The 10,839-nt window shown below is 32.5% G+C and overlaps 1 protein-coding gene across 1 annotated transcript in view; it reads left to right on the top strand.

The window, feature by feature from the left end:
- Positions 1 to 1,736: 1,736 nt before the first annotated feature.
- The window catches only part of LOC135999803 (maltase-glucoamylase-like), a 42,872-nt gene continuing 33,769 nt past the window's right edge, over positions 1,737 to 10,839 (top strand). Inside the window, exons 1-11 of the mRNA XM_065653379.1 lie at positions 1,737 to 1,860; positions 2,863 to 2,936; positions 4,463 to 4,583; positions 4,715 to 4,824; positions 5,459 to 5,610; positions 6,856 to 7,027; positions 8,123 to 8,222; positions 8,537 to 8,649; positions 8,850 to 8,975; positions 9,556 to 9,687; positions 10,443 to 10,562. Coding sequence (XP_065509451.1) covers positions 1,737 to 1,860; positions 2,863 to 2,936; positions 4,463 to 4,583; positions 4,715 to 4,824; positions 5,459 to 5,610; positions 6,856 to 7,027; positions 8,123 to 8,222; positions 8,537 to 8,649; positions 8,850 to 8,975; positions 9,556 to 9,687; positions 10,443 to 10,562 — 1,344 coding nt within the window. The remainder of the gene's footprint in view (positions 1,861 to 2,862; positions 2,937 to 4,462; positions 4,584 to 4,714; positions 4,825 to 5,458; positions 5,611 to 6,855; positions 7,028 to 8,122; positions 8,223 to 8,536; positions 8,650 to 8,849; positions 8,976 to 9,555; positions 9,688 to 10,442; positions 10,563 to 10,839) is intronic.

Here is a 10,839-nt window from a genome sequence, read left to right as displayed (position 1 = left end):
CTGTGGGCTGGGGTTAAGCCAGGCTTAGCGGGCTTCCATTTCCTCGTGTGGAAAATTAAAAAAGCAAAGTAAAAATAAGGGGAAAAAGAGATTTTCTGAAGTTTTTGTCTGTGTCAGCAGGATAATTGAGTAGTTCTGTAACTAAACACATGGGAACATGTCATGATTTTTCCTCCTCGCTCTTTGCACAAGGTGGAGCTTTGCACAAGGTTGGGACTTTGAATCGGGACTTTGTTCCCCACTTTTAACAGAAAAGCAGAAAATTAACCCTGAAAGCACCCTCCCTAAAAAAAAAAAAAAAAGGAAAATTAAACCAAATTATTCCATAAAGGGGGAAGTGCAGGAATAGTTTATATTTTCCTTTTTCTTTCTAATTTTATTCTTTTTTACTTTCTGAATGATTCTTTTCAATACCAATTGACATTTGTAATTAATTTTCTTTTTTTCAGTAGAGTTTCTGAATGAGTTTTTTCAACATGAATTGACTTCTGTAATACATTTTTTTAAATTTTAATTTTAGTTTCATTTTTTCTCTTTTTCTCCCTGAATGCCTGGGGAAGCCATTGTGTCATTTTGGTGTGAAAAAGGCAGATTTAGCGGGGAGGTATGTTGTTCCTAGTGGCTGATTTTTTCTTGGAGGGTGGAGTTTGACCCAGGGAGGTCCCAGGAAACTTTGCTGAGTTGAAATAAAATTTTCATGGATTTGCCAGAATACTCTTGCCTTCTATTTACCATTTTTCAGGACATAATTAATAATAATTAAGAATAAATAATTAATAATTAACAATTAATTCCTGCAAATCTAATCAGGATACAAGAAAATATCTTGGATTTTATAGCATTTTTACTTGTTTTCACAATCCCTGACTTCTTCGTTCGTGAATTTTGAATTTACAGGATTTTGATTTTGCAGGATTTGCATTGATTTTGCAACAGCAGAAAATAGAATTAAGCAAAAAACCTGTTTCTGCTGACTCTGCTGAATCAGTAAAATGAAGTTATAAATCCTTTTAAAAAAAAAAACAACACGTGGCTGCCATTGGCCGATGTCGTTAGCAAACGATGTGCCTGGCTGATAACAAGAGGGAATAAAAAGTGGATTTACAGCCGAGCACAAATGCCAGAAAAGGGCAAAAGGGACGTCAGGTACACAGGTTATTTTTCTGTTTTTCTACAAATTTTTGTTATTTTTCCTGGCTATTTACCTGGTGGTCGAAGAGACATTTGTAAGTCAAACATCTATTATTTTTAGTATTTAAATATTTGGGAAGGAAAGAATGGAAAATTGTATTTTGTGGTGGTTTTGGATGTGTGCTGTGGGCAAGAAAAAATGTAATAATAAAAAAAAAGAAAGAAAAATAAAGATATAACAATAAAAATAAAGATTCTACAAATAACTATCTCACCCTGTAGATAGATGGATAGATAGATATATTAGGGCCAATTAATATCCTCATTTATACAAGAGGATTTTTTTGTTGGTTGGAAAAAATCAAACTTATAGAACTAAAATGTGCAGATCAATTCATTTTTAGTTTGGGTGCTTCAGGAAAATGAAAAAAATTCTTCATAATTAGAGTGGAATGAAAATTTTGTTTTGTGAATATTTAAATGCAGAAAAGGAAAGGTAATTTTTGCACTTGGCCCTTCTGGTAATAGGGATGTGATTTAATATTGAAATAATTTCTAGATTTTCCCAAAATTGTAATTTTTTTGTTTCCTTCTTCTGGGCAGAGATGGAAAAGAGGAAATTCAGCAAATTGGAAATTATATTTATTGTCCTCTTCTGCCTGGTGGTGGCTGTGGCCTGTGTCCTCATCGGGATTTTAGCAACGAGGGAACCTGCGTCCCAGAGCACCCGTAAGTGCCAAATTAAAAAAGAAATCAAATTATCTCTTCGATAAAATAAAATTACATATAAAAATAATACATTAAGATATAGTTACATATAATAGATAATAAACTATATAAATGCATATATATTTTAAAATTTACTTTTTTATATCTCTCTAAAATTATATATAAATAAAATTATATTGATAGAAATACGATTATAATAGATAGAAATAATATTTAAAAATTAAAAATTATTTAAAATTTTAAGATTATTTTAGAAACTGCAGAAATTTGGCACTGTCCCCAGGATCTGATGTGGATTATTTATATGTCCGTTATATAAATATAACTAATATAGATATAAATACAATTATAATAGATATAAATACAATTTAAAATTTAAAAAATATTTAAAATTTTAGAAGTATTTTATAATCTGTGGAAATTGGATGCTGCCCCCAGGATCTGATTATTTTAATGCATGTTGTGATCGAGGTCTTCAGAAATGTGGAAAAATCACCAATCCCTTAAAAAAAAAAAAAGACGATAAACATTTTTCTTCTGCCGTTTGCAGAAATTTTTATGGCTCTTGATGTTTTATCATTAACCAAAGGTGAACTGGAGTCACGTGCTGATAACGAGGATGTTGAACTGTGGAAATAAATGAGATATAGCATAATTAAAGGCAAATTTTATTGTGTGATAAAATAATATTCCCCCTAAACCTCAATTTCCTTTTGCTTCTAATTGGCAAAAGAGGAGGATGAGAAACAACTTGGGAAAATCATTAAAAGAACATTGTATAATAATAAAAATAATAGAGTAACAATAAAAAATAATATTAAAATTAAAAGTAAAAATTGTAGTAATACTAAAATTAAAATTAAAAATAGCATTACAATCCAAATTAGTTGTAGTAACATTAAAATGAAAATTAAAAATAGTAGTAGTAACAGTAATAGTAAGAATAATAAAAAATTTCATTTAAATTCTTGAATTTAATCTCTTCATTTCTCTCCTTCACAGAATTTTCCCCAAATTGCCCCAGTGTGGAAATAGCAGAACGCATAGACTGCATCCCGGATGAAGTTGCCACCAAGGTCTGAAAAATGAGAAAAATCTGTAAAGAAACCCCCACTGTAGACTATAAAATACGGGATAAATTGTTCCAAGATTAACAAAAGAAAATAAAATTTTTTGTACTAGAAAAAGGATTTTTTAAACAATTTTTGGTGAGGTGCAGCCACCAACAGTCACCCATTTAACCAATTTCAACCCAAGCTGGATTTTTTTTCCTCGGAGAAATTTTCTGCAGTTGGAGCAGTGACAAAATCCACGTGTTGATTTAAATTTAAATTTTAGGCAGAAATATTGCAATATTTTCTGAAGCAAATTGTATGTCCATTGGTAATGGAGATCAGAATTTAGAAAATCTTGCATTATTTTGGTTTTCCAGTAAAAACCACTCTCAAAATATTATAAAATAACATTTAATACAATTTGGCTGCTAAAATCATTGATATTTTTGAACTGTACCAAGTGACCCACATCAAATATTAACTAATAAATAAATGTATAATGATAATGATAATGATAATGATGATGATGATGATGATAATAATAATAATAATAATAATAATAATAATAATAATAATAATAATAATAATAATAATAATGGTGATTTGCTGCTGCTTGTTTTACTGCTAAGTGGATTTCAGGTTAAATGCTCTCTGGGAAAATGACAATTTGTTTAAATGCCATGTAAGCTCATTTCATGCAATTTATTTAAATAATCATTTAAAAATACATATAAATTACATTGAAAAAATACATTTAAATAGCACTGGAAAAAATACATTAAATTACACTTAAATATTACATTTAAATAACACTTAAAAAGACATTTAAATTACATTTTAAAATTATGTTTAAATTACATTTAAAAATTACATTTTAAATTACTTTTGGGGGTGGAGAGGGTCAGTAGCTGTTGGGTGGGTTATATGGGTTTTATGGTTTTTATGGCCCGGAGAGAGTTAATGATTATTTATACAAAGTGATAAATACTATCAAAGCCCAGGTTATCAAAGGCAGGGTAATAAATAATAAAATAAAATAAATAAAATACAATACAATACAATAAAATAAAATAAAATAAAGATAAAAAGAAATAAAATAAGATAAAATCTCCAGCATTTATCCAGCCTTCAGCACATGACTTTTTTCACGTTTTTGCCTGTTACCACAATAATTCCCCCGTTTCAATAATTTCTTCACCTGATTCGTGTCACTCATGGTCTTAATAAAGACCAAATGTTCAAAATTTTAATTTTATTTTCAGAATTAATTAACAATTTTCCACTTTCAATCCCCAAAACTTCTCCATGCTCTTTGCCACCTGAAAACCCACTTGGAGCCAGAGTCAAAATATGGAAATATTATAAATATTGGATATATTTGGAATGAGTGGGTGTTATTGTGCCATTTCTCTGTACAATATATGAGTTTTCATCCCCAAATCTGTGTGTGCAAATATATAGAGATATTATAAATATTGTATATTTTGTGGGTGGGTGGGTGTTATTCTGGGATTATTTTGTCCCAAAATATGGGTTTTTCGCCCCAGGCACTGTGCGCGCGACGTGGCTGCTGCTGGAGCCCCCTCAGCACCAGCAGTGCCCCCTGGTGCTTCTTCTCCTCTGCCCACGGCTACAGGGTGGACACGGGGCCACGGGACACGCCCCAGGGTGAGTCCACACCAAAACTGCTCTGCTCTGCTTCGCTTTAGTTTAATTAATTTTATTATATGTTATATAATTTATATGTTATATTTTATATTTTATTTGACCTTATTTTAATTTCATTATTCCCCCGCCAGGGCTGGAAGCGACGCTGACTCGTCTCCCATCGCCATCACTCTTTGGCCAGGACATCGGCTCCGTTCTGCTGACCATGCAGTTCCAGACACGGACTCGCCTGCGCTTCATGGTGACTTGGGCACCAGTTGGGGCAGATTTGGGACTGGGGCAGGATGGGGTTCTGGAGGGATGTATAAAGGCCAATAATTCCTCTTCTCTGTGAGAAAAATTGCAAATTCATTTTAAAAAGATCCAATTTTGTCTTCCATTTTTTCAAACTGTCCTTTCTTTTTCATTTCTTGTCTTCCCATTTCTTCATTTTTTCTTTATTTACTGTTTTTTCCTTCTTTACTGTTTTTCCTTATATTTTTCTCTTTTAAAAACTCTTTTAAAATATTTTCCTTTTTTCCTTTTTCCTTTTTCCGTTTTCCTCCTATTTTTTAATTTTTGTACTTATTTATTTATTTTTGTAATTATTTTTGTACTTATTTTTTTATTTTTGTACTTATTATTTTTGTACTTATTATTTTTGTATTTAATTTTGTATTTATTTTTGTGGGGGTTTTTTGTGTCTTTCTTTCTCATCTTTCTTTCTCATCTTTCTTTCTCATCTTTCTTTCTCATCTTTCTTTCTCATCTTTCTTTCTCATCTTTCTTTTTACTTTTTTCTTCTTCATTTCTTCTTTTTATTTTTTTTCCTTTCTCTAATTTCCAAATTTCTAATTTTGTTCACTAAACCTCTGTTGTCCTTTAACCCTGCACAGCTCACAGACCCAAAGAACCAACGGTTTGAAGTTCCCCATGAGCACGTGGGCCCATTCACGGCTCCAGCCGCCTCCACCCTGACCTACGCCGTGGCTGTCCAGGAAAACCCCTTCGGCCTCCGGGTGACACGGGCCAGCAGCGGGAAAGTTGTGTGAGTCATTCTGGGGCGTTTTCTCCAGAAAACCGTGACACCAGTTGTTCGCACTGGAGCTCAGTTACCTCCAGTGCCCTTTTGGTTTGCAAAGAGCTGCTTCTCTTTGATAGATGGACATGATGGAAAGACAAACAATTGGGAATTTTAGGAGCTCTATCTCATCAGGTTTGGGTTTCACCATCTTCTTTTGATGGATAAACAAGATGGAAAAAGGCTTTCCACAAAAAAAATTGGGGTGGAAAGACTCTTTCCACATAAAATTGGGAATTTTAGGAGCTCTGTCTCACTGTGTTTGGGCTTTACCATCTTCTTTTGATGGATGAACATGATTGAAAGACCACAAAAAAATGAGATTTTAGGTGGTCTATCTCATGGGGTTTGGGTTTTGTCATCTTCTTTTGATGGATGAACAGGATGGAAAGACTCTTTCTACATAAAATTTGGGGTTTTAGGAGCTCTTTCTCATGGGTTTTAGATGTTACCATCTTGTTTTCCACTTGAAATTTTTAATGTCTTTGTTTTCTAAAAAAACCACAACTGCAAACCTCAAGAAATCAAAGTTGGACTGACAGCGTGAAAACCCACCAAAAGGTGGAAGCGTTGAGAGGATATATTTATTAAATACATTTTTAAAGTGATTACTTAGCTGACTGCTATGAATTCTTCAAATTTTAGTAATTAGGATTTATTTTGTTTTTCTCGTTATTTGCTTTCTTAATAGCCTCATTAGCAAGCATGTGAAAGAAGCAGTGAGTGCTCAGGACTAATTTGGCACATGAATTTTTTAATTTAGTGGGATCTATTAGAAACAGCACTCTAAAACATTTCTCAAATTTTCCACGGGTTTTCATTGAATTTGGCAAAATAATTTGGGACCTATTTGAAACAGTACTATGGAGGATTGCTTCAATTTTCCTTAAATTCTTTTAATTTTGAAGAAAAAATATTGGGCTGTTTGGAGATTGCTTAAATTTTCCTTAGATTTTAATTTATTTTGGAAAAAAAAAAGAATGTTGCGTTTTATGGTTTAAATGAAAATAATTCATAATTAATACATTATTATTAAAAACATCCTGTATTTTTACATGATTTTGGCCAAATTATGAGATGCAGACTACAAAAATTAGTAGTGGCACAAGATGAAAATTCTTAAATAAAAATTTGGGGTTCTGGGGAGAAGTTTATGAATATGAATGGATAAAATAAAAGAATTTACACAATATTTTAACTTTTTTTTTCCAGGTTTGACACTACCATTGGGCCACTTATCTACTCTGAACAATTTTTACAAATTTCCATCAAACTCCCCAGCGACAACATCTATGGGGTGGGCGAGCACGTGCACAAGCAATTCCGACATGATGTCAACTGGAAAACATGGCCCATGTTTAGCCGAGACACCGCCCCTTCAGCTGTAAGATCTTAACTTTTTTAGATTTTTCTCCTTTTGGGGTAAATTTTTGAATTCAGCCATAGTTGGCACATCAATATCCACCAAGTTCTCTCCCTTAAACGCTCATCAAATGTCACAAAAATGTGAGATACAGCAAAAAAAAATCCTGTTGAAATAGATTTTTGGAAATATTTGGATTGAATTTGTTGGGTTTTTTCCTGTCCGTGCACTGCCATGTGCAAAATTCAGTAGATTTAGAATTTTTCCTTTTGTTGTCTCATATCTTAAGAAATAATGCAAACATGCCCTTAGCAGCAGGTCTGCCAGCAATTACTTTTTTCTCCATTTTCTACTTTTTTCCCCAGGTGATTTCTAGGGTACACACTTTTCAAAAAATGTAAATGCGTATTCTTCCATCTGCAATGAGGCGTTTTACCCCAAATCTGCGTGGTTTTGGCAAAATATCGCTCTATCACTGTGTCAATGTGCAAACCTTTGTGATTTAAAATCAGTATTGGATTCATGGTTTAAAATCAGTATTTGATTTTGCATTTGAGATTTCATTCAATTTTTGATTTCAAATCAGCTTTTATATTATTTTTCTTTGCTTATTCCTTTTTCTGACTTAGATTCGCAACATTTTTTAGGAGGATACACTGAATTTGGAGTGACACGAAAGCGATTCAGGGAGCAGCTTGATGTTAATTAATGTCAGCAGCTCCGTTAATTAATATTTTAGAATTATCTTTCAAAATTTTGAGGCATCATCTATAGGCTGCAATGTCTATTTTGTATTTTGAACAGAAAATTAGAATTTGCCTCGAGAAAACTTGTAGAAAAGTTCTCTTTTGTTTTCTTTCCATCCTTACTCGAGATGAAATTTATAAATTTTAACTTTGAAATAATTTGTTTTCCTCAAATTCAGGCTTTTGATTTTAAGCAACTCAAAGACATTCCCAAAAAACAGAAAAATAAAAATAATTAAATTCATGTTGGCAATTTTATTTTTATTTCCTTTTGACACATTTAACTTCACATGTGGGATATTTTTGAGATACCACAGTGTGCATGAAGTTTGACTGAAAAAAAAAAAATCATGTTTCTGTTTACCTTTAGAACATGGATAATTTATATGGCGTTCAGACTTTCTTCTTGTGTTTGGAAGACACCACCGGCGCCTCGCTTGGCGTTTTCTTGATGAACAGCAATGCCATGGGTAAGGATATTTTCTCCATAAATATGGAAAAAAAAAAAATGATCTGCAGCACCATGCGTAAGGATGTTTGCTCGATAAATATTACAAAAAAAATGTAAATATGTTATTTAAATGATCATGTTTAAGGAAAAAAAAACCAAACCAAACCTTGAAAATTTCCACCTGTGTTTAAAGTTCCTGTAACGGGTTTGGGTTTCCTTCAATACTTTTGTTTGATATTTTCTATAATTTTTCAGTCTTTCATCTCAGCATCACATTTGTTTGAGATTTAGGTAACATCCCAAATTGATCTCGTTGCATTTTTTTGCTCGCAGAGTTTGCCCTGCAGCCAACACCGGCTGTCACCTACCGCACAATCGGGGGAATTCTCGATTTTTACGTCTTTTTGGGTGACACCCCCGAGCAGGTGGTGCAGGAGTACGTGACGGTACGTTAGAGAATCATTGTAGAATTTAGAAATATAGAATAATTTTAGAACTTAGAATTACAGAATTATAGAATCATTTTAGAATTTAGAATTATAGAATTATAGGATCGTTATAGAATTATAGAATAATTTGAGAGAGAATCAGAGAATTTTGTGTTATCAAACCGCCGCCACTCACTATTTTGGGGTTGAATTCCCAGTTTATCGGGCTGCCGGCACTCCCGTCCTATTGGGCGCTGGGTTTCCAGCTGAGCCGCTATGGCTATGAGTCGCTTGAGGAGGTGAAGGCTGTCGTGGAGCGGAATCGAGCCATCGGCCTCCCTTATGTGAGTAAAAATCAGATTTTTTTCCTCTTTTTTCAGTTTTCTGTACAAATTTTAAACGTCATTCATTACTTTTTTTGTGGGAGTAAATTTTCAGTTCAGTTTTCCAGCTCAATATGTTTCTTTCCACGTTTCCTCATTTCTCACTATTTTTTCTCTCAATTTTTAACCTAAATTTTCACCAGTTTTTCACCACAATTTTCACAAAAATTTTGAACCATCTCCTCACAGGACATCCAGTACACAGATATTTCTAGCTAAATTTTCCCCAATTCAGGAATGGATAGCAGTTAAAAAAAATTATGTAGGTGCCAACATCCAGCTGCTTTTCTGGGAATTTTTATCCCAATTTTTCACCAATTCTTAATCAGAATTTTAAACAAAATTTGTAACCACAATTTTGAACCATCTCCGCCCAGGAAGTCCAGTACATGGATATTTCTTGCTGTTTTCTTTTCCCCAATTTAGGAACCGATAGCAGTCGAAAAAAATCCTGTAGGTGTCCACATCCTTCTGCTTATGGGAATTTTTAACCCAAATTTTCACCAATTTTTAACCAAAATTTCAAACTGTCTTCTCGCAGGACGTCCAGTACACGGACATTGACTACATGGAGGCCAGAAAAGATTTTACTTATGACCAAGTGAATTATAAAGATCTCCCCAGTTTTCAAAGCTTTCTGCATAATTATGGGCAAAAATATATCCTCATCCTGGTAAGAATTAAAAAAAAATATTTTTCCATTTTAAATCATATTATTTCATTTTAAATAGCAGTATTATCAATATATATATTTCATATATATCTATATTTTAATATGTATGTTGTGACTTGAGACATCTTTCCATGTGGGTGCTGGGTCCTACAGAAACAGTGTAGCAAACAAAAAATTGGTGTAGACAACAGTTACATATAAAAAATTATTAATATCATATCACATCCTATCCTATGTAACATAACGTAACATAATCATTGTATATATTATATATTACAATAATTTACTTTAATATTATTTTAATAATTATAGATAATAACATATTATTAATTGTATTCATTTTTATTATTGTTTATTGATTTATTATTATCTAAAATTTTTTCTAGCTTTTTATTTATATATATTTTTATTACTACTATTAACATAATGCTATATATGTTTTAACATGACACATCTTTCTGCATTGTTGCTGTGCTCTGCATAATTAGTGTACATTATTTATTATTTTCATGTTCATTTTCATGCTCATTTTCATTTTCAATTTTAATTTTTATTTTGATTTTTTCTTTTTTCTTTTTATTTTTTTCTCCTCCTTCTCCTCCTCCTTCCCCTCCTCCTTCTTCTCCTTCTCCTTTGTTATTAATGTTGTGACAGTAGACATCATTCTGTGTAGCCACTGGGCTCTACAGACTTGCTCTAGAGAACTAATAACCAAGAGAAAACTCTTCTTTTGGGCTGATTTTTCCCTTTTTTAGGATCCTGCCATCAGTACTGAGGCTCTGGCTGATGGTTCCCCCTACCTGGCCTATGAGAGGGGCCAAAACCGGAAAATTTGGGTTAATGAGTCAGATGGAGTCACACCGTTAATTGGAGAGGTAAAAAAAATCCAGTCAATTTGAGCAATTTTTTTGCTATTTTCAAAACTTTGCAACATTCTCAAATTTTCTTAATATTTTGGTTTTTTCAAAAGGAAAGAGATTGTGAAGGTTTGGAAGATATCTTTTTATTTTCTATTTCCCACTTTACTCTTTAGAAAAAGATGACAAATTTGGAAAATTTTCATAACTTCAAAATAATATTTGATTTGATGAGTTCAGAACTCATCAGTTACTGAAGCTGCTTTCTGCCTTGTTTCTGTGTGTAAAATTAAGA

This window comes from Caloenas nicobarica, chromosome 30 (assembly GCF_036013445.1).
Source record: "Caloenas nicobarica isolate bCalNic1 chromosome 30, bCalNic1.hap1, whole genome shotgun sequence".
Taxonomy (NCBI): Eukaryota; Metazoa; Chordata; class Aves; order Columbiformes; family Columbidae; genus Caloenas; species Caloenas nicobarica.
The sequence above is the reverse complement of the archived record's forward strand: the minus strand, read 5'-3'. Positions and strand labels throughout refer to the sequence as shown.